Genomic DNA, 25186 nt, shown 5'->3' on the forward strand with positions numbered 1-25186 from the left:
ACCTGTTCTCACCTGCTGGGAGTGACAATAGGGCTCATTTACATCTCATTTAGATAAGCCACACCCCCTGTAAAGCTGTATGGTTGCTAGTAACGACAGACGCAACGGGAAAAATCGGACCGCATACTTTTAATAATAAAGGGTAGCAAATGCTAACATTAACATCTAAAAGCCCATTATAGTAACGTTTTTTTTGGCAAGTGATACGATGCTAACGATTACAATTAAAACGCCAGTTAAGAACAATAGGTAGGTATGGGAAGGTCTAAACATGAGATAACGTGTGTGTGTTCTTAGAATGAACACAAAACGACAAACTTTGGTGTTTATGGAAACACACCCCATAAGAAACAGAAAAGTATTCTTGCAGATCTCGTTGCCTCCAATGAAATAAGTCGTTCGGGCACACTTTCTGTTTGCCGGGGTCTTCTGTGTGTCTGTTTGAAGGGGATAAAGACAGAGAAATGGGTAAAGCCTGTAACCGTGGCTATAATGTAGGGGTAAGACGCATGTCATTAAGTTTTGACGCAAATCGATCAGAGGTTCGAATCCGCCTTTTGCCACACTCTCTCTACTCCCTTTTCCCATCACATATCAGATCGGAAAGGCATTTATTTTCAAAAAGAATTGAGAAGAGTGTGGCAAAAGGCGGATTCGAACCTCTGATCGAGTTGCGTCAAAACTTGATGACATGATTTTCCCCATTTCTCTGTCTTTATCCCCGTTAAATGTTACTATCGATATCGCCTGATTTCTTTCGGTCCAACTCGTCTGAAGCCAGTCTGATACATTCTTCCTCTTCTTCATCTTCGCTCAGTTGTAGATTAGGGTATTATCCAGTCTTATTATGTCGCTTTCATCGTCGCTCAGATCATCTCTACAGCCGGCCAGAGCGCTGCATAATTAATCAGCCACGCGTCCCTTGGAGGGCGGGGCAATAACACAAGCCAGTATAGAAATACACACAGACAAAACAAGGCGATTTCAACCTCAAAATATACGCTTTTAAATATACCATTAATGCCATCTCAAACACAGAGAGGCTTCATCGTGATTTCAACTAACAGATTCTGCAAAAACGCGAAAATCACATAATTTGAAAAACGCTTCTTTCTCATTTTGCTCGAAAGTAGAGCTGCCGACTTGTCATGGTTTCCGTGTCACATATGTGAATGCTGCCATCTGAACCCAGGAGCGCACCAAACAAGCGGACCGAGAGCGCTAAAAAGATGAGTCTCGGTCCGCTTCTAAACGAACTCTGGTGCGGTTCGACTGATATATGAGCGCAACACGGACCAAAGTCATGAAAACGAACCAAAAACCGGACGTGATGTCACAAGATGCGACGCATAGTCAGCTGATTTGACAGCGCTGAAAGATCGATCAGTGTATCTAAAATGAGTAACTTTAACGTTAGAGGGCAAACGTGGAGCAACGAGGAAGAGCCTCATCAATATTTGGTCCGACGAGCATGTTTCGAAAATGCTAGAAAAAAAACACACAAAAAGCAAACCTGGTTCTTCTCATCAGAGGACCTGTTGGCCATCAGTCGGTACAGACGACAGAACGGCCGTCTCTTTACAATGGAGGAAATCCTGGAGCTGTTTTGAATGTTTTGAACATTTTATGAGCTCTTCATGAGTTCTCAGCGGGTAAAGATAATGCCACATGTACACGCATAAAATGATGGCGTTTAATCAGCACACAGCGTCGTTCTGAATGTTCGGTAAGCAGCTCCTACGTCATATAAGCCGACCAATCAGGTTGTGAGCGTCTCCCTGTGCCTTTGGTTCGGTAACTTTAGGTTCGCTGTTAAAAATGCCAGTGTGAACGCTAAGCGGACCAGGACTATATGTTTTGTTTTTGTTTTTTGGTCCGGACCCAACGAACCAAACTAACCGAACTACGAGTGTGAACGCACCCTAAGAATTAATCACAAGAACACTGCTAAGAATTGACTTAAGAGTAAAAAAATTCTTGGCTCAAACCTGCGATTAAAAGTTAGTTATCAAGCGTCCCAATCATACTTTAAAGTGAAGTGTAGGACTAAATCTTAAGTGTCAGTCTTAGAGTTAATTTACGACACTTTGCTGTGCCACAAACAGGATTTTGGATGATGTCATAATTAAATTAATTTAAAGTTATTGGAATAAAGGAATAGAATAAAACGTATAATAGTGTCATCTATGAAAGAGTGTATACAAGTGAATTGCAATGATGACAAGCCATGTTCAGAAGCCTAACAACATTTAAATTTAATATAAAAATAATGAATAAATGCTATGTTTGTGGTATAGAGCCGCGGATCAGTTACGCACCGCAAACGCGGCATATGTGAAAGCACAACAGCATGCGGCTCCTGCATCACATACACACCGTTACACGCACCGCATACACACACTGCCTTTCCACTGCACACGACAAACAACAGCCGTTGGACTGGAAATCATTCATTCCCAATAGAGAGTCGTACAGGGGCTGCAGTGTTCGCCGATGTGATGACAAATCCTGTCCCCCATGTGAAATCGTGTCCGCTTAGGACCCCAGAGCGATTTCTATTGGCTGAAATAACTTTTCTTGGATAATCTGTTCAGAGCCTGATTAGTATTCTTATAAAATTACATTTTGATTTTTGTCATTTAAATTGTGTTAAATAGTCTTTAATGTCTCGCAAATCATGTTTTATTTACTAGTAGTATATAACTCACGCTATAAGTTATGAAATCATTAGTCCAAGGGGGCCGAATACTTTCGCAAGGCACTGTAACATTTTGATGTACTATTGACAATGCTCAGGTTTTAACCAGGTTAGTCCGAAGGTCTAGCCTGGATGCCAGCCGAACTTAGCCCCGCCCACAAAATGTTTAGGTCATGCGGTTCGGTCTGGCCTCGATTCCTAAAGGAGTAATTATCTCCGAACAGTTTCTGATGAAATGACCAATGAGATCATCAGGGCGGGCTTTAGAGGATGACGGACAGATGATCAACAGAAACTGACCAATGAGATCATCAGGGCGGGCTTTAGCCGATGATGGACAGATGATCAACAGAAACTGACCAATGAGATCATCAGGGCGGGCTTTAGCCGATGATGGACAGATGATCAACAGAAACTGACCAATGAGATCATCAGGGCGGGCTTTAGCCGATGATGGACAGATGATCAACAGTACCGTAATCATCTCGTCATCAAAGGGGCTTGAGTTATATTTGTTTGAATCCTAAACGGAGAGCTTGTTCGTATCTGCATCACCTTCACTATTTCTCTCAGAAATGATGATCATGTGGGGTAAGTACTCTGTGTATCATTAAATTTTATTTTATTTTTTACAACACCGGCTAAGATCGTTTATTTCAGCGCGTGCAGACAGGGTTGCCAAGTTTTTACAACAAAACCCGCCAACTACTAGCCCTAAACAATAGCTTCTCTGGGGGTTCTCTGGGGAAAAAATGGCGTTGGGGGTAAAATGTGTGTTATTTTGGTAAGATTGCTGCTAAATTCGCACTCATGGGTCTATATATCATAATAGTCGCTTCAACCCGCGGACATAGAAAACAACCCTCGGAAAAAAACGCAGACTTGGCAACACAGTGCAGTTGAGCTCTGTCTGTTGACATTTGACAACTAATGTTATGCGTCGCTTCGTTGCTCTGATTGGTTGTTGGTCTGTCCAATTAAGGTCTTTCCTGGTTGGGTTGAAACACGCCCCATAATCACAGCCCAATGGAGCATCAGACTTATATTCAGAGAGCTGAGTATGACCACCGTCAGGCTAGTTCGAATGTCATTTGCATTGGAAAGGTGGCTGGAGTGTGTGAACCTGTAAAGACCCGCTCTGTAACCACTCCGTTTGTGTCTCCACAGCGGGTCCTGATAAGGGTTTGTTTGACGACATGACAGACGACGAGGTGCTCGTCCTCCAGCAGATGTTCTTCGGTGTGGTGATCTGTGCGCTCGCCACTCTCGCCGCCAAAGGAGACATGGTGTTCACCGCCATCTTCATCGGCGGCGTGGCTGCGATGGCGGGATACTGGCTCTCGGAGAAGGGCGACCGCGTGCTGGACGGCATCCTAAAAGGACGCTGATGGATCGAGGGACCGCCTGACGCCACTGGAACGGGAAGCTCCGGGCTCAGCCGCCACCGTGGCTCTAGGGATGCATGTCAAATCAGCGACATTTGGGACAGAGCCACAGTGCTGCTGGGTAATGATGACGACGCTGAAAAGCTCATTTAGACACTGTGTTTCAACAGTTCAGCTGCTGCTGTGTTTCTGAGACTCCACGGGTAGTGAATGGACATGGAGACGTATGCAACCCATTCAGGTAGAAGAACTGTACATATGATGACATACTGGCACTCTCGCAACATTAAAGGAACAGCTCAGCCTAAAATCAACATTTCCTGATTGTTTACTCACCCTAAGGCCATCCGAGATCTAAATGCCTTTCTTTCTTCAGCTGAAGAGAAATTAAGGTTTTGGAGGAAAACAATCTAATGCAAGTGAAAAATATATATAAATGATATACTTTAAAACTACAAATGTTGGTCTTGGTCCATCTCTGCAATGTGACCTCCATGAGACGGGTGAGTTCATAACCTTTCGCGTGACATATGCATTTTGGGCAAGTCATACGTAAAGAAGCAGTGCTGTTCAAAACAAACGGTTGTTGCTGTTCGTTAGTATTTGTTTCAGTTTATTGCTAAAAAAAATGTGTTTAATACAACACACATGGATCACATGGCCTCGCCATCATGCAAAAGTCACACGTGTGGCCTCGCCATCATGCTAAAGTCACACGTGTGGCCTCGCCATCATGTAAAAGTCATACGTGTGGCCATGCCAACATGCAACGGTCCCACACGTGGCCAAGTGGCCTCGCCAACACGCAAACGTCCCACACGTGGCATCGCCAACACGCAAAGGTCCCACACGGGGCCTCGCCAACACGCAAACGTTCCACACGGGGCTTCGCCCACACACAAACATCCCACAAGTGGCATCGCCAACACGCAAAGGTCCCACACGGGGCATCGCCAACACGCAAAGGTCCCACACGGGGCCTCGCCAACACGCAAAGGTCCCACACGGGGCTTCGCCCACACGCAAACATCCCACAAGTGGCATCGCCAACACGCAAAGGTCCCACACGTGGCATCGCCAACACGCAAAGGTCCCACACGGGGCCTCGCCAACACGCAAAGGTCCCACACGGGGCTTCGCCCACACGCAAACATCCAACAAGTGGCATCGCCAACACGCAAAGGTCCCACACGTGGCATCGCCAACACGCAAAGGTCCCACACGGGGCTTTGCCCACACGCAAACATCCAACAAGTGGCATCGACAACACGCAAAGGTCCCACACGGGGCCTCGCCAACACGCAAAGGTCCCACACATGGCCTCGCCAACACGCAAACGTTCCACACATGGCATCGCCAACACGCAAACGTTCCACACGTGGCATCGCCAACACGCAAACGTCCCACACGGGGCCTCGCCAACACGCAAACATTCCACACGTGGCTTCGCCAACACGCAAACGTCCCACACTTGGCCTCGCCAACACGCAAACGTCCCACACGGGGCCTCGCCAACACGCAAACGTTCCACACGTAGCTTCGCCAACACGCAAACGTCCCACACTTGGCCTCGCCAACAAGCAAAGGTCCCACACGGGGCTTCGCCCACACGCAAACATCCCACAATTGGCATCGACAACACGCTAAGGTCCCACACGGGGCCTCGCCAACACGCAAAGGTCCCACACATGGCCTCGCCAACACGCAAACGTTCCACACGTGGCATCGCCAACACGCAAACGTCCCACACATGGCCTCGCTAACACGCAGACGTCCCACACGGTGCCTCGCCAACACGCAAACGTCCCACACATGGCCTCGCCAACACGCAAACGTCCCACACATGACCTCGCCAACACGCAAACGTCCCACACATGGCCTCGCCAACACGCAAACGTCCCACACATGGCCTCGCCAACACGCAAACGTCCCACACATGGCCTCGCCAACACGTAAACATCACATGTGGCTTCACCATCATGCAAACGTTACTAGTGGGGCCTCGCCAACATGCAAATGCCATATGTGACGCATGTGTGTTGTAACATGCTAAAGTCACACGTGTTCTCGCCAACACGCAAACGTCCCACACGTGGCTTAGCCAACACGCAAACGTCCCACACTTGGCCTCGCCAACACGCAAACGTCCCACACTTGGCCTTGCCAACACGCAAACGTCCCACACGTGGCCTCGCCAACACGCAAACGTCCCACACGTGGCCTCGCCAACACGCAAGCGTCCCACACGTGGCCTCGCCAACACGCAAACGTCCGAAACGTGGCCTCGCCAACACGCAAACGTCCCACACGTGGCCTCGCCAACACGCAAGCGTCCCACACGTGGCCTCGCCAACACGCAATTGTCCCACAAGTGGCCTCGCCAACACGCAAACGTCCCACACGTGGCCTCGCCAACACGCAAATGTCCCACACGTAGCTTCGCCATCATGCAAACGTTACTAGAGGGGCCTCGCCAACACGCAAACGTCCCACACGTGGCCTCGCCAACACACAAACGTCCCACACGTGGCCTTGCCAACACGCAAACGTCCCACACGTGGCCTCGCCAACACGCAAACGTCCCACACGTAGCTTCGCCATCATGCAAACGTTACTAGAGGGGCCTCGCCAACACGCAAACGTCCCACACGTGGCCTCGCCAACACGCAAACGTCCCACACGTGGCCTCGCCAACACGCAAACGTCCCACACGTAGCTTCGCCATCATGCAAACGTTACTAGAGGGGCCTCGCCAACACGCAAACGTCCCACACGTGGCCTCGCCAACACGCAAACGTCCCACACGTGGCCTCGCCAACACGCAAACGTCCCACACGTAGCTTCGCCATCATGCAAACGTTACTAGAGGGGCCTCGCCAACACGCAAACGTCCCACACGTGGCCTCGCCAACACGCAAACGTCCCACACGTGGCCTCGCCAACACGCAAACGTCCCACACGTAGCTTCGCCATCATGCAAACGTTACTAGAGGGGCCTCGCCAACACGCAAACGTCCCACACGTGGCCTCGCCAACACGCAAACGTCCCACACGTAGCTTCGCCATCATGCAAACGTTACTAGAGGGGCCTCGCCAACACGCAAATGCCATACATGATGCATGTGTGTTGTTACATGCTAAAGTCACACGTGTTCTCGCCAACATGCAGTGGTTTCACTAGAGAAGACACTTATTGGTAAGCTGGGGTCACGTGGAGCCCTTAGAAGCTGCCTAAATATGGATTTTGGACCGTTAAAAATGCTCTACATTGAGCACCATCTCACTTGCATTAGATGGAGAAACTTCCTGTAACCTTCTTTTCTCTTCGGCTGAGGAAAGAAAGCATTTACATCATGGATGGCCCAGGAGCGAGTGAACAATCAGGAAATGTTTATTTTGGGGTGAACTATTCATTATTTATGTTATTGACATCTCATTTATACTGTATTTATTTATCCTAATTGTGCGTAAAACAGAGGGGATTATGAGTAGATGCAACATTCCCAGATGCATGAATGCAACACTGTGCAGTGTGTGTGAGAAAGTAGTGTTTTATGGCAAATCATTTGATTCATTTCAGCAGGGCTCCCACATTCTTTGATCAATACATTTTCATGATCCCTGGATACAATTATTTTCAATCTTTATTTGATTTCAGACCAATCTGAACTGGTTAAAGGTCAACAGATTTATTGAACAATTGCAAATAAGACATCACTGTGGCTTGCAAGTTTTACTCTCACAAGCACAATACTGAGTGTTTAAAACGCTGCACCTGAGAACAGCTAGAACATGTACCAAAATGGACCATCTTAGAAAGGTCCGTTCATGAATATGCCCCATTTTAAACGAGCCGATATGTCCAGGTTTCCTTGGGCCGTGGGAACCGGAAGACTGCCGTAATGGAAGTGATTTAGCTCTTCAGCCTCCGTGTGTTCAGCACTCATGGCCTTCGTCATGTCTTTAGTTTCAGGACAGCGTTGATCTGTGTTTCTGCATGCTTTAAATATTTCATCACAGCTTTTATTCATCTCGTCTGTCATATTTATGTTCTTCCAGTGTGAATGTGCCCTATAATGATTGACAGCTGCGACTGTGGGCGTGGATTCTGCCAGCCTTAATGTGAATTATGTTTTAAACTGTTTTTATCATGTGTTGTTAGGGTGGAGGACACTGATTCCATTAAAAACTAGTTTAATTGACTGGCTTGATTCATTTTTAACTGGTGACAGATTTCAGACCCTTGACCATTTCACACTGGCTTCATTAAATTCAAAGCATGTACAAAAGATAAAAAGCTGATTTATTTGTACACATCTTTGCCTCAAACATTTCTCTTGAACTGCTGAATTAAAAGGGCTCATGTTTTCAGGTGGTAGAAGCTGATCTCTGATGCGTTCGGCACACTGATGCTCCTGCAGACGTTACGCTTTATTAAAATCAGTCCAATCAGATTCCTAGCCGCTCCTGGTTTCTCCACAGCCAGGCGTGATAGTCGTTGAGCTTGTGGTCGTCTGGCGTCACCTGCAGGACACACACACACACACACACACACGTTTGTTTTTGTGAGATATGAGGACATTCCATAGGTGTAATGGTTTTTATACTGTACAAACCGTATTTTCTATCCCCTTACACTGCCCCTAAACCTACCGAACACGAACACACACACACACACACACACACACACACACACACACACACACACACACACACACACACACACACACACACACACAGAGAGACCCTAAACCTACCTATCACAGGAAACATTCTGCATTTTTACTTTCTCATAAAAACTCCTCCTGTGTGATTTATAAGCCTTTTGTAAAGTGGGGCCATGGGTAATGTCCTCATATTTCACCCTCTCCTGTAATACCTGTGTCATACCCATGGCATTATACCAGGGTATATACAGCAATCCTTAAGTTAAATTTACTACTTTTTAATACCTTTTTTACTACCTTCAGAATATTTTTTAAAACCATCACGACACTGAATTGCAAGTGTTAATCAGCGGCCTTTCTATTATTTACACAGATTTTGACACATATAACATACAAAAAAGAATAGATTTAGAATCGACCCCAGGAGGAAATCTGTCATAAGTTATCATTCAGACACAGTAAAATACATCTCAACATTCACAAAGGATGGTTAAGGAGAAGCATTACTGCACACACATTTGAATTCAATTAATAATTGGTAATTCAGCAATTAAATGATTTAGTGTTTTTTTCCAGCAACAAAACCTGAGCCAAATATTACATTTCTATAACTGTGATAAGTTGTTGAATTAAACAAAATACTAAAAACTAGTGCTGTCAATCGATTAAAAACTTTAACTAGACTAGTCACACATTTTTTCTGTGATTAATCGCAATTAAAAAAAAAGTTTTTGTATGTTTTTAATAAATTTTTTAATATAATAATTTCACAGTTAATCAAATTAATGTAGAAACAACATAAAGACAGTATATTTTAAATACTTGTTTAAATGGCATCTTTTTCTGAATGAAGGCCAGTATTACTGATATTAATACAGCTACTGATTTATTTATTTTTTTACATTTATTATTAGGCTTCAAAAATATAACAGTTTTTAATTTAAATAAACTTAAAACAATTCTAACATAAACCCATAATAAATGTCATGTTTACTCCAGCCCTTCCTGTCTTAACAGTTAGGAAATATACAGAAATTGTATACAGTTATCAAAGTTATATGCAGTCTGCACTGCATAAACTATAAATTAAGTAGTTAATCCTTATTAAAGCTACAAAAGTTATTTAGTCAAGAGCAGCGAGTCATTTTCTCTGTTCCCTGACAGGAAGCTTTATTGGCTGCTGTCCCTTTAAGAGCAGACAGACACCCGGATCTCACTGTTTATATACTGTCTATAGATCGCGCCTCATTCTCTCACAACTCTTTTTGTTCATTTTAGACTTTATATAAATCGTTTAAGATTGCTCTTATGGGGACAGTCGTTGAAGATATGCCTTGAAGCAAGTCTAAAATAAAACGTAAGCCATGCAGCCACTTTCTGTTGAGCGCGCAGTGCTCTGAGATGATGCCGAACGACCACTGAATATGACGTCAGCATCAAACACACGCCGAGACGGAGACAAAAGATCTTTGATTATGTGCCCAGATACGCTAAAGCCCATATTTAAACGAACTAACGCGAACGCAGATAGAATTTCAATCAGAATAGGACACCTGATAGTCTGAAAAAATAATACCTAATTTGGAAAAAAATAATACCTCTGAGACGACATTTAACACTTTTAATGGCCTTAAATTTGACAATTTTGATTTATCACTTTTTAATACTTTTTAAAACCCCGCGGACACCCTGTATACACACCTGTGTCCTCATATGTCACAAGAACATGCCCACACACACACGTCAGCCGTGGCGCACTAGCACCGCTCATGTGATGATGATGTAGTTTTTACCTCTCTCCACTCCTCCACGCAGAAGATTCGGTACGAGTCGTTGCCGTATTTGCCAATGCCGTGGAGCTCGATGGGATATCGCCAGGATTTACTCAGATACTCGTCTGACAAACGAGAGAAACGTCACACAATCATGAGACGCCAAACAACACAACGCATTAAGATCAACACAATACACTGTTATATTAATGGAAGCGCGTTTCCACAAGGGAATAAACAAATAAAGAAAGTAATTGCTTTTTATATCCTGCAATTTTTCACCAAAAAAAAACAGGCCACAACATTAAAGATCCAGCGGCGTATTTAACCGTGGGCATGGGCTGCTTTTTACCCCATCTGATGGGTTTTCTGCCAGAAAGCTCTTTTAGTGTCATCTGACCACAGAACCAGGTCTGTCTGAAGCTCCAGTCGTGTCAATCCCAGTCAATCCCTCCCAAACAACATGTGGTGCTGTAGGAGCGGATCTTTTTTTTTTTTGTCTTTCTGACCCCAAGACTCAACTAATCTCTGTGATTCTCCATCTGTGACCCTTAAAGAGTCTTTGTCCACTCAAACTATCCTCCTCTCGTGCATTAGGACGACACACACACACGTCCTCTTCCATTTTTTTTTATATTTTTGTTGTAATTATTATGCTCATTGTAAAAAAAAATACAATAAGTCTGTATCTGTAATCGCGAACCAGATGGGTCATTCAGTGAACGCCTGTGGCTCGACGGCAGGAAAAACAACAGTCACGATTTTTAAACCTTTTTCATCATTAATCAAAGATATTATTCTAAATGTAGGCTGTCAATAAGGAGGAAAGAGGGGCAGTGTCTCTTCAAAAAAACAGAAAGAGACAATACATAATGTTACAAAAATAAATCAATGTAAATGTATATAAAACATTATAAAAACGAGTGATTTTTATACTTCTTAATGTAAAGTAACACTGTCCAACAGCGACACCCGCAGGTGAAGTTACAGCGAGTTTCCTGAGCCCATAAAATTATCAGACCTGCCAAAGTCACGCTATGATTGGATGTTGGAGAACGTAGCGTGCCATGGGGGCGTAATGACGTGCCATAATCGATCTATGTTCTAGAACATGTAAAACGGGAACATGAACGGAGTACTCTCAAAGCAACTCATGTAAACCCCTTAATCAGAATATTGTCTTATTTAGAATAAGGTCAATAATTAGATTACTGCTGTCCATGGAAACGTAGTCAATATTAAGTTATTTTAACATTAGCTAGCTACTTTCTTTGCTTTAGAGCGGCGCTTCTCCTTTGCTTGTTGCCTGAGGTCTGTGTTGTGTTTGTGTTGTGTTCTTCATTTACTGAAGGCTTCACGTGTTCGCAGTATTTTGTACTGTGACTCGGACCTGCGTTGCGTTCTCAGTTATTCCGCCACTCTTTATTTATACTACATTATTTAATCAAACTAATCGCGGTTGACAAATGAAACTTTTGAGGAAAAATACAATAAGGAGAAGTTACATACAGCACATTTTTTATGACCCAGACATTAAAATTCAAGACTTTTAAAAGTCTTTTTAAGGTATTATTTCCAAATTAATAAATGTAATTCTTTTAAGGCTTTTTAAGACCCCGAGGGAACCCTGCTATAATTCTGGCCATGACTGTATATTGTAACTGTGATATAAACGGCCTATGAAAGCAGTAACGCCGGCTGAAACTGCTGATCTCGTGGCTTGTGAAGAGTTGTATCAGGTGTGTGTGACCAGAGGTGGACAAACTACACAACTTCATCACTTGAGTTAAAGTAAAAGTACTGCTGATCAAATATTACTCCGTTACAAGTGAAAGTTGTACAAACAGATTTTTACTGGAGTAAAAGTACAGAAGTATTTAAGTATCAAAAGTAAATGTCCTTCTTTATGTCGCCGCATTATTGTATTATAGTTGTATAAATGCACATTATGCCATCATGGTTTAAGCCAGTCAGTGACGCTCCATCTGACACACTAGCAGACGACTAACTTAAACTCATTTAAATACTTGTAGAAAAGTTACAACGCTCTTTATAAAGCTGCTGTCACTTTAAGGCCGAATGCACGGATCCAATACACTGATACACATCTGATATTCTCACACTGTTCACCTTCACTGAAGACAGAATCAACTTTGTTTATGTGAATACTCCACTAAATGAGCATTTGGACATCCGTCTTCTTCCATTTTGCTCTAAACTATAAATCAGTGTTTAATAAATGCTGTGAAATCATTGAACTTCACGAGACTCTACAAGAGTGATTCCTGAAAGGCTTTCTGCAAAAACCCAAACACCTTTAAAAGAAGAAAAAAATCATCACTGACTTTCAAAGCTGCGACAGAAACGACTTTCCACTTCGAGGACCTTGATAGAAATGTAGTGGAGTAAAGAGGACGATATTTGTCTTTCAGATGGAGTGAAGTTAAAGTCAGAAGTTTACAGAAAAAATAATACTCCAGTAAAGCACAGATACTCAACAAGTGAACTTCAGTACAGCACTTGAGTAAATGAGCCGAGTTACTGTCCAGCTCTGTGTGAGACGCACCAGAGAAGCGTATGAGAGTTTTGGCGCGGAGCGTGCTGAGCCCCAATGGCTGCAGCAGGACAGACAGATCCCTCCAGTCGCTCGCTCGTGTCACGTCTGCGCTCGGATAACGCTCGAAAAACTCCCACAGCGTCGGGATCGCCATCTTACCTGGAGGAATAAAGAACAACACATCACACACCCTGCTGAAGCAACACACACAATATTACAATAGACCCTTTTCACATTTACGGGTTTCTTAGAGCGGAAGTCGTCATAGTTGGGTTAAAGGGTTAGTTCACCCAAAAATGAAATGTCTGTCATTAACTCCTCTCCCTAATGTCGCTCCACACCCGTAAGACCTCCGTTCATCTTCAAAACAAACGCGGAAGAGAAGCCAATGCTGAATAAAGTCGTAGTTTTTGTTATTTTTGGACCCAAATGTATTTTGGATGCTTCAAGAGACTCTAATTAACCCACTGATGTCTCATATGGACTACTGTGATGATGTTTTTATTCCCTTTCTGGACATGGACAGTATAGTGTGCATACACTTGCATACGCTCTCGGACTAAATATAAAATATCTTAAACTGTGTGTGAAGATGAACGGAGGTCTTACGGGTGTGGAGCGACATTAGGGAGACGAGTTAATGACAGACATTTCATTTCTGGGTGAACTAACCCTTTAACTTTCATAGCGGTGAATGAGAGAATACATTAAATAAATATATTTTTTGTGTCCACATTTTCTCAAATCGCAAAAGAAAAATGCAACAACAGTGATTTCACAAATTTTAAAAAAGAGGGAAAAAATATAGTGAGAGTGATAACGGCAGTGAAAAGAGAGAAAGATATTATTTTTACCATCACTCCTATAGACCTGTATTAGAAACTCCCTCACAGCAGCGGTAAGTTGTTTAATGTAATTTGATGAAAAAGTAATATCATACAAACTTTTAGTGTTATGAATGTACATTCAATAAAAAAAAAATGCAAATACAAAAAACTTTGCATGATTTATAATATCGATGACTGTTAAAACCCGTCATCACAGTCTGTGAAAAGAGTCCATTCAATTCAATGTAAAATAATAATAATCTTAAAACAAGATTATTTTTCTTACCCCACTGGCAGATTATTTAGCTTAATTTTGAGTTATTTTTTTCCCAAAACAAGCCTTTTTTACTTATCTAGTAAATGTTTCCTTAAAGCTCCACTGTGTGATATTTCCCCCATCTAGCGGTGTAAAGGTTTATGACCATCCAGTGAATATTAGTTTCTGTTCCTCTCAATTCTGATTTCGTTTTAACTCCTACGGTGGCTGATTTAGTCCAAGATTAACACGGCAATCCCCCTCTTCACATTCGACACGGTGCCATCGAGTGTTAAAACGCGAAAGGCGAAGCTTGAATTTACGGGTATGTCCCTCTTTGGCTACTGTACTTTCAAGATGGAGGAGCAACATGGCGACCGGCATTCGAACCCCTCACCCGTATGTGTTTTCAATGGCATATTATAAACTTACCAGAATACTTTATTACTTGAAAGAAGAAAATATGCATTAATGAGCACATATATGTTTGAAAGAACTAAGTGTTTTTAGCTAAGAATAAACTAATAAAGTTACACAGTGTAGCTTTAATGTAAGATTTTTTTGATATTTAGACTAGAAACAAGACAAAAATACTAAGTAAGAAGAGTATTTTTTGCAGTGCAGTTACACACACACACACACACACACACACACACACACACTGCCCCTAAACCTACCCATCACAGGAAACATTCTGCATTTATACTTTCTCAAAAAATCATCATTTAGTATGTTTTTAAGGCCATTTGAATTATGAGGACATTTGATATGTCCTCATAAACCACATTTATAGCGTTATACCAGTGTAATACCCATGTAGTTATACAAATTTGTGTCCTCATAAACCACATAAACAGGCTCACACACACACACACACACACAGACACACACACAGACACACACAGACACACACACACACACACACACACACACACACACACACACACACACACACACACACACACACACACACACACACACACACACACACACACACACACACACACACACACACACACACACACACACACACACACACACACAACTGGCTTTTATGTGTTTCGTTGGTCTTTGTATTTTGCATCTAATTTCTCTTTTGTAAATATTCTACTTGTCTGTTTGCATAATAATAATAAAATTAGCATCAAGCAAGTCCCATTAGTAGCAGTCGTGTGCCCAGTCTATTCTCTGCTCTACGCTCTGACCTAAAACACACACTTTTCACAATGTTGACGTAGCCTATTAAAATCATTCAGATATTGGGTGCCATTGTGATATGTATATTGTGATATGTACATTTGCGATATTTTGATATATTGCAGAGCCCTACCGCTGGTCTTGTTGAGGAAGATGGTGGCCACCAGGAGCTTCCAGGGGTCGTGAAACAGGGTCTCCTGCACCAGATTATAGGGCGAGCGCGGAGGAGTCCATTTCCTGAAGGCTTTGCGTTTCGGCCGGCTCAGAGCTGAGAGAGAAAGCTTTAGATCATCACCTTTACCCTCGAGTGTAAAACAATCATTTGGCAAACTACAGCTACCAGATTTATTTTACTACGCAATTTTTTTATAATTGCATAGAAAAACAAAAAGCTGACAGGAAAAGCAAACACTGACTTCAACATAGTCAGTAATTAATATTTGGTTTCTTTGCTCTTGTTATTGCACGTGTTCATAGTTTCTTTGTATGAATGCATGGGGTGTGATGAGATCTATTTATTTAACCAGCTACACGAGTTGATGGCCTAATGTCAAATTACATATCAATCTGTAAAGGGGTCACACAGGGCTCCATTCTAGGCCCACTTTTATCCACTATTTATAAAAAAGTGTCTGGGAGGAAATGTCCAATATGCTTTTTTCCATTTTTCTGCAGATGACAGGCATTTATTGATGTGCAGCTTCCATTAGGAATCAGGGCCGGCGTTTGCTATAGGCGAGCTAGGCGGTCGCCTAGGGCGACAATTGTGTTAGGGGCGCGAGCGCGCTCTAGTGCCGCCCATCACTTCCCATTAAGCATTGAATTGGAACAAGCGAAATACAACATAATGTTCATTAAACATGATCATCATAGGGCGCCCCCTCAGCCACACGTTTAATTACTTATCAACCTGATTATTAGATTGAATTGATGGTGATTATTGATTATTAGGCGTTAGGTCAGGCAAGTGCTCATCTTGTCCGTTCATCAAAAATGAGGCGTCTAAACCACGCACAGGGACGGAAAAAGAGAAAGAAAGAAAAGAAGAAAATCAGCCAATAAGTTGTCAAACAAAATAAAATTAATTAGTATCAATCTTATCAACTAATATTTATTTTATAAATATTATTAATATTGTCACTAAGCTATCACTTGCTAGTTTTCTACATAATTACTATACGCATTGCAGGCAAACATAACTTCACTGACAATAATCTACAATAACCTACATGGATGTAATTTAAATATCAAAAGTCCAGTTCGTTATAAATATGGATAATGTATGCACGTTAGTTATGAAAAGTACAAAAGTCTCTACATGGGCGTCGGAAGGAAATAAATACGGCCTTTTTTTTGTATTTTTTTTTTTTTTTTTACTGGAGCAGCCTAACGATAGATGCCATATTATTTACATTAAACACAAATATGCTGTGTCCACCAAATTCTTTATAGTGGCTGTAGTGTAGTGGTAAGACGCATGAGATCAAGATTTGATGCAGATCGATCAGTGGTTCGATCCTGCCTTTTGCCACACTCGCTCTATTCCCTTTTCCCATCACATATCAGATCGGAAAGGCATTTATTTTCAATAAAAAGTGAGAAAATGTTTGAAAAGTGGAAATAAAGCGTCAAACGTGTTTAATAATAAGTGCTTCTCGGATAGGGGTAGGCCTAGGTAAACAGACATGTGCTGAATTAGAATAGAGACGATAAAAGTGAGTGGGGTGGAGGGGTGGGGGGTGGGGGGTGCAAAACTCCATCTCGCCTAGGGCAACCAAAGACCTAGAGCCGGCCCTGGTGTGAATGCTTGCAAACTGATTTTGATAGAGTGCAAGCACAGCTTTATCAATTAAAGATGCACTATGTAACTTTTCCACAAAATATATAACACTGGCTTAGTGGTTTTTGGATATTTTACTGCAAAAATCCTACATAGTGCACCTGATAACAGTCATCCCCCTTTTTGAAAATATACGTGAAAATTCACTATCTAAACTTAAATGGTTGCAATTCAAGAATGCTTTGGAATATAACCATAAGTTTGGTCTCATTTTGAAGACGACAGTCAGCAGAGTATTGCTTATGTGAAATCACTTCAAATTAAAAATTAAGTATAAAAAAGTTATGGAAGTTTAAATGTACTGTAAATCAAATATACTGTATTAGATATTTAATATAAAATATATATGTTACAAAATAATTTGTACTCTAAAATTACTATCAAATCAAAGCCATTTGTCTAATCAATTTGTGTTCCAAATTTGAAGTTGATATCTCAAAAATTGAAGTTCCCATGAGATTTTGTTTAGGCGCTGTACCACAAATAGCCACCGGTGTCATTGAAATTCTATAGATTTGTCTATAGATTACATTTGTGTCAAATGTATATATATATTTGTTAAAATATCACAAAACAGTTTTCAGATATAGAACCGTGAGAATCAGACCTTTCCGGTGATATGTGTTTTTATCAAGATTAGAAAAGGTTTTTATTATAAAGTAGTTTAATAAATATGAAACATGATGACGGCACTTGGGGAGGAGCCCGCTAGAATAATTTAGAGCACCGTTTCCATGGTAACACAAGGTCCGATTTCAAAACGGTTTGCACAGGATGAATCTTGAGTTTGTAAGCTTTCAAATGATTTATAGTTTGCCAACATTAGATCGGGATGAATATAGGATATAATTGTTTTAAACATGCAGTGACAAATGGGCCCACCGGTGGGCCAGTGACGGTTAACAGGTTAATGCAGAGAAGACCAAAGTAAGGGTCTTCTCAAACTCTATTCAAAAAATGAAAATTGTTACTGATTAATAACTGTAAATAACAATTGAGGTAGTTTCAACTTATAAATATTTAGGATTTTTAATTGATGATCTCCATCTTTTAAGCTTCATATAAAGAATTTCGTTTTTTTTTAAAAAAAGTTGAAATTGAAGCTAGTTTTTTTCTTTAGGAACAAATTTTGTTTGACTTTTCCTGCCAGAAAAAGGCCAGTGGATGCCACACGCCTCTGTGTTACTGATTATGGTGATCTGCTGTATATGAATGCTCCATCAAAGTGTCTTCAGATGATGTATTCTGTGTGTCGTAAAGCTTTAAGGTTTGATTTAAACTGCAGACCCCTCTTTGATGTACAGTATTGTTCAAAATAATAGCAGTACAATGTGACTAACCAGAATAATCAAGGTTTTTCGTATATTTTTTTATTGCTACGTGGCAAACAAGTTACCAGTAGGTTCAGTAGATTCTCAGAAAACAAATGAGACCCAGCATTCATGATATGCACGCTCTTAAGGCTGTGCAATTGGGCAATTAGTTGAAAGGGGTGTGTTCAAAAAAATAGCAGTGTGGCATTCAATCACTGAGGTCATCAATTTTGTGAAGAAACAGGTGTGAATCAGGTGGCCCCTATTTAAGGATGAAGCCAACACTTGTTGAACATGCATTTGAAAGCTGAGGAAAATGGGTCGTTCAAGACATTGTTCAGAAGAACAGCGTACTTTGATTAAAAAGTTGATTAGAGAGGGGAAAACCTATAAAGAGGTGCAAAAAATGATAGGCTGTTCAGCTAAAATGATCTCCAATGCCTTAAAATGGAGAGCAAAACCAGAGAGACGTGGAAGAAAACGGAAGACAACCATCAAAATGGATAGAAGAATAACCAGAATGGCAAAGGCTCAGCCAATGATCACCTCCAGGATGATCAAAGACAGTCTGGAGTTACCTGTAAGTACTGTGACAGTTAGAAGACGTCTGTGTGAAGCTAATCTATTTTCAAGAATCCCCCGCAAAGTCCCTCTGTTAAAAAAAAGGCATGTGCAGAAGAGGTTACAATTTGCCAAAGAACACATCAACTGGCCTAAAGAGAAATGGAGGAACATTTTGTGGACTGATGAGAGTAAAATTGTTCTTTTTGGGTCCAAGGGCCACAGGCAGTTTGTGAGACGACCCCCAAACTCTGAATTCAAGCCACAGTACACAGTGAAGACAGTGAAGCATGGAGGTGCAAGCATCATGATATGGGCATGTTTCTCCTACTATGGTGTTGGGCCTATTTATCGCATACCAGGGATCATGGATCAGTTTGCATATGTTAAAATACTTGAAGAGGTCATGTTGCCCTATGCTGAAGAGGACATGCCCTTGAAACGGTTGTTTCAACAAGACAATGACCCAAAACACACTAGTAAACGGGCAAAGTCTTGGTTCCAAACCAACAAAATTAATGTTATGGAGTGGCCAGCCCAATCTCCAGACCTTAATCCAATTGAGAACTTGTGGGGTGATATCAAAAATGCTGTTTCTGAAGCAAAACCAAGAAATGTGAATGAATTGTGGAATGTTGTTAAAGAATCATGGAGTGGACTAACAGCTGAGAGGTGCCACAAGTTGGTTGACTCCATGCCACACAGATGTCAAGCAGTTTTAAAAAACTGTGGTCATACAACTAAATATTAGTTTAGTGATTCACAGGATTGCTAAATCCCAGGAAAAAAAAATGTTTGTACAAAATAGTTTTGAGTTTGTACAGTCAAAGGTAGACACTGCTATTTTTTTGAACACACCCCTTTCAACTAATTGCCCAATTGCACAGCCTTAAGAGCGTGCATATCATGAATGCTGGGTCTCGTTTGTTTTCTGACAATCTACTGAACCTACTGGTAACTTGTTTGCCACGTAGCAATAAAAAATATACTAAAAACCTTGATTATTCTGGTTAGTCACATTGTACTGCTATTATTTTGAACAAGACTGTAAATCCTTGCTCTCGTTGTCAAATCGCCGGCTCACTAGTACTTCTGGTGTACGGTCCCAGAAAATGATTTCATTGAATGTTGTTCAAAAAGGCTTTCATGTTTGTTGCATCTACAAAAAAAGACTTGATTTTGATTTTATAGGTTATGTTAAATCTATAAAACATAAGTCCATCCACACGTGCAAAGGTTTTAATAAATGGCACTTATTTCATTGAAATGCACTTGAGTTGTCTTTTTTGTGATTGTGTGATCAAGTTTGTTCTGCTGTCTTGGTTTGGTCTCTCTTGAAGACATTTTATATCTCAATGAGACCAACCTGGTTAATTAAATAAAAAATATGACATATATTACATTATGTATTTTAACAGTGTTGTTCAATAAAGCCATATGATTACTTGCTTTTGATATTTTTTTGAACCAGTTATTATTGGCTCATTGCTATCATGTATTTTAAGTCATTTTAAAGGCAATTGTCCACTGAGGTTTTTATCACCATGTTTTCTGGAAGTATTCCTGAGCCCATGTTGTGATTTCCTTTACAGTATCATTCCTGATCACTTCAAACTCTTTGCAGTTTTTCTCTGAGAAACTCCTTTCTGATATTGCTCCTCTATTGTCCGCCGCAGCATTGGGGGAATTGGTGATCCTCTGCCCATCTTGTCTTCTGAGAGACACTGCCACTCTGAGAGGCTCTTTTTATACCCAATCATGTCGCCAATTGACCTAATAAGTTGCAAATTGGTCCTCCAGCTGTTCCTTATATGTACATTTAACATTTCCGGCCTCTTATTGCTCCCTGTCCCAACTTTTTTGGAATGTGTAGCTCTCATGAAATCAAAAATGAGCTGATATTTGGTATGACATTTCAAAATGTCTCACTTTCAACATTTGATATGTTCTCTATATTCAGTTGTGAATAAAATATAAGTTTATGAGATTTGTAAATTATTACATTCCTTTTTATTTACAATTTGTACAGTGTCTCAACTTTTTTGGAATCGAGTTTGCACATATCTATTTCGTTGGGAGTGAGAGCCCGCCCACACACTCTTCTGATTGGCTGTGACTTTTGATTGATTGATCTCGGGTTGACGCTGAAAGTCTTGTTGCATCGCGTCTGATCGCGCCTGGTTAGGACACGCCGTTAGGCTGTTTAAATATGCAACAAAACTAATAAATCAGACCATCATGAGATGTTTATTTCCTCCACTTGTCTGAATGCCAGGAATGATAACCGCCGTACTCTGCTATACGTAAACGCCACCCCTGCCGACACTGTTCTCGATTAAATATGACAGTAAAACAGCCAGCTTCTGTCTTTAACCTGGACACGCTCATTGATTCAAGCGTCTCGTTCACATCAGGAATGATGAAACACTGCTGTGGCTTTGTTTGGAACTCTTTTTAACAAAATAGTGCAAAAATAAAAAGATATTGTGCTTAAAACTCACTCAAAATGAACATTGTTGTATGGATTAATGCAACAGCTCAATAAACATTTGCAATCACTCTATAAAAAATAAAAATAAAAAAATAATCGCATTTTTAAGAACCCATTATAGAAGTTTACGTTTTGTGCAATATAATGTTTTATTGTGTTTAAAGTTAATTGACGCTCGTTATTTTTGATTCGCCCTTATAATGATAATATTAGCATTATTTTAATTTTGTGCAATATATTCTTAAATATACGTTTTTACATTTTGAAATAATAGTTTTTGATCGTGACTGCTGTACATTTGCCAGGAATTTAATCCCATACGTCACACCCAGGCCAAAGATTATATTGGCAACATTTGTCATTATTATGTGTGTTGTTATTACAAATAATATTTATACATTTATAAAATAATATAATAAAAAAAATTGTATTATTATTATCTTTACAACTGTTTTAACTATGCTTGTTTTACATTTTTATTCGTCCACATGGTATTCTCATGCATTTGTTACCACTATTTTAATTCATTTCTATGTAAAGCACTTTGAATTGCCATTGGGTTTGAAATGTGCTTTACAAATAAACTTGCCTTGCCAAATAAAGCAATCGACTTTAAGCACAACCATGCAATATGCTTACAAAAGCTAATAATATTTGCTCCTCCTGCTTGCTTCTTGCTTTGTGTGTATTTGTCTGATGTTTGTCAGATGTTGGTCTGATGTGTTTCTAGTGTCCATCTTAACTTAGTACTTTATTAAACTGTATTGTAGTTGTTATATTGTTATGTAAAATGTAACTTTTTACTCTTGTTATGGTAAATTCGTAATCACTGATGAAGAATATTGATTATTTAGAGAGTGTTTGTATTCATACAGGAGCAAATATGTGTGTCTGCCGTGCAGGACACTTCTGTGCTGTGTTTAACACTCTTACCATGTGTGTAAAACTACTGAGGGATGGTTTTGACACTGGGAGTGTAAGAGATTGGGACTTCTGTTCTGTCTTCAGTTCACACTCGATGCTGGCTCTGATGACTGTGGCTCTTTCTTGCAAGAAATAAACCTTTATAAAGATAATTGGCTAATGTTTGTCTCTTTTTTATTAAAGTGACGGAGTTAATTATTTTGCCATTACACTCTCTTTTAGGATGACACCTGTCTAGGGACTGCAGGTGGAAAAAAAGCCTTTTAGCTAACTCTGGCATATTGACAGAAATGTTTATTAATATGCACTGTCCCTGTAAATAAATAAATATTAGAATAACGGGTGAAAATGTCATTTTTCCATTCGGGCATCACTTTAGTCACTAACGCCTGGTTCGGTCACAGTATCACTCAATAACATCCTACCGTTATTCCTTCTACTGAAGTACGGACTAGTTTTCCGCTTCTCTGCAAAGAACTTCAGCCCTAAAAAAGAACATGAATACAGAGCTGTTAAAAACGCCCATCCGTGTTACTTTGACGTGTCAGAGTTCAGGGGTTGTTGAGGGGAAAACTCACCGCTCTGGGTGTTTTTGGAGGGTGAAGTACAGTCCGTGTGTTTCAGGCTCTCCTCTTCTCCTCCTGTCGTCTCTGACGGATCGTACTCTTGGCTCTCAGAAGCAGAAACCTCTGAATGTTCATCTAGAGGTGGATTTAATCGTTCCTCTCGTTCAGCTTCCAGGTCGTTCTCCATCTTCTCTTCTCGACGCTCGTCTTCATTGGCAGTCACCTCAGCACTCAGAGGACTGGATTTCTCTTTCCTTGGTCCAGACACGGAGAAGTCAAAGTCGCTGACCGTCAGCTGCACGTCCGTTTGTGAGAGCAGAAATCTGCGCAGCTGAGCCCTGGACCGGAAGATCTTACCCTGAGGACTGAGACAGCAAGTCACATCTGATTCAATCTGTACATCCACACACAATATCTACATCTACGCAAGTAAACAACACACAAGAGCTGGGTAAACAGCTCAAACTGGGCTTCAATTAGGGGAGAGTGATGAATCACAGACAGAGGTGGACAAACTACACAACATTACTTGAGTACTGCTGGTCAAATATTACTCCGTTACAAGTGAAAGTTGTAAAAACAGATTTTTACTTCAGTAAAAGTACAGAAGTATTTGTTTTCAAAAGTATTAAAGATCAAAAGTAAATGTCCTTTTTTATGTCGCCGCATTATTGTATTATAGTTGTATAAATGCACATTATGCCATCATGGTTTAAGCCAGTCAGTGACGCTCCATCTGACACACTAGCAGACGACTAACTTAAACTCATTTAAATACTTGTAGAAAAGTTACAAAGCTGCTGTATGTATTAAATGCATACTTTTATTTATTAGTAACTTTTTATTTTAATAACATTTATTTATTTTTACACCGTTTCGCTCAGTTTGAAACAACTTGACAGTCTCTCGACAGACAAAAAGCTTCAAAACCTTTACAAATCATTTGTTTTGAATCAGTGTTTCGGAGCGTGGCATCAAACACAGTCACGTGATTTCAGTAAACAAGGCTTCGTTAGTGCAATTGAAAGGAATAGGCCTAATAGTATTAAACGTGTGAGGGAAAGATCACCTTGTTCATCTTCCCAAATAACCCAGGATTAGGTGAACAGTGGATGCAGATTGTGTTTCCGGAATTCTGCAAGTGTGTGTGTGTGTTTGTTCCCGGTCATGAGTGGAAACTGCAGCAAATGTGTGTGTGCATACAATGTGAACAACACCAGCGTATTGTTTGTGTGTGTGTGTCTTTAGCTCCACCCACTGCATTTCTGCCTACACTTTATTGGAGGTGCATTTTAACAGTAACATCAACAATGCAAATCTCCTGACATTTTAAATTGAAAGTAAAAAAAATATATATTTTCTGAAAAAATACTCTCCCGAGATGAAAGAAGAAAGCAAAAATATATATTTTTTTTACTGACATGGATAAATTACTTTAATCTGATTTCTTGTTTGGAAATTGTAACGCGTTAGATTACTCGTTACTGGAAAAAAGTAGTCAGATTAGAGTAAGGCGTTACAAAGTAACGCATCACTGTCTATAGATAGGCTACTCAAGATTAACATGAGACTGGCACAAACTAAGCTAAGCCATCCATAAAGCACACCAAACCAGCACTGGAAATGGATAAAAACACATATTACACAGACACTTAATGTGTAATGGTATTGTATGATTAGTTTATTGCATTTGAAAAACTATATGTTTTGCAATGTGTTTGTAAAATGTGTTTTTATGCATGTCTGGTCTGAGTTTTGTCGCATTTATCTGACCATCGGGAGCCCTCGGAAGCTTCGAACAGTGAATCAATTGATTCGAATCTTTGAAAAGCTTCGGTTCTCGCACCTGATGATGTAGACGTCGACTCTCCCAGCGGAGCTTCCTCTCTGCCTCTCTCTCATCTCTCTCCTCCAGCCTGCGGCTCTCGCAGTCTCAGACGCCGACATTATCGAGCTAAACTTCGACTACTGAAGAGAACTAACTAACTCGGCTCTGACACACCGTAACCCATTAGACTCACACGACCGCGCGTTAAACCGCGTTAACAAACAACTTCAGACGAGCCTGAAGGACTCACGGTATGTTGTGAGTGTAAATACTACGGAAGCTTAGAGACGGGGAGATTTGGGAT

At 40.9% G+C, this 25186-nt stretch overlaps 2 protein-coding genes across 2 annotated transcripts in view; one reads left to right on the forward strand and one right to left on the reverse strand.

Moving 5' to 3' along the window:
• LOC137038400 (protein disulfide isomerase Creld1) overlaps nt 1-4864 on the forward strand; it is a 21694-nt gene extending 16830 nt beyond the window's left edge. Inside the window, exon 11 of the mRNA XM_067412929.1 lies at nt 3866-4864. Coding sequence (XP_067269030.1) covers nt 3866-4086 — 221 coding nt within the window. The 3' untranslated portion in view covers nt 4087-4864. The remainder of the gene's footprint in view (nt 1-3865) is intronic.
• A 2884-nt stretch (nt 4865-7748) lies between these two features.
• Nucleotides 7749-25186, reverse strand: mbd4 (methyl-CpG binding domain protein 4). The gene is made up of 7 exons (XM_067412930.1): nt 24901-25186; nt 23067-23419; nt 22914-22973; nt 15493-15627; nt 13089-13238; nt 10544-10647; nt 7749-8607 (listed from the first exon to the last, which is right to left on the reverse strand). Exons 1-7 carry the CDS (start codon nt 24999-25001, stop codon nt 8533-8535), a joined length of 978 nt encoding a protein of 325 aa, XP_067269031.1. The 5' UTR covers nt 25002-25186; the 3' UTR covers nt 7749-8532.

This window comes from Pseudorasbora parva, chromosome 13 (genome assembly GCF_024679245.1).
Source record: "Pseudorasbora parva isolate DD20220531a chromosome 13, ASM2467924v1, whole genome shotgun sequence".
Lineage (NCBI taxonomy): Eukaryota > Metazoa > Chordata > Actinopteri > Cypriniformes > Gobionidae > Pseudorasbora > Pseudorasbora parva.

Coding starts and splice junctions, on each gene's coding strand:
- mbd4 (XM_067412930.1), bottom strand. CDS start 25,001: ATGTCGGCGTCTGAGACTGCGAGAGCCGCAGGCTGGAGGAGAGAGATG. Junction 13,239..15,492: donor CTTCCTCAACAAGACCAGCG/GTAGGGCTCTGC, acceptor TTATTCCTCCAG/GTAAGATGGCGATCCCGACG. Junction 10,648..13,088: donor AACTCTCATACGCTTCTCTG/GTGCGTCTCACA, acceptor CTCGTTTGTCAG/ACGAGTATCTGAGTAAATCC.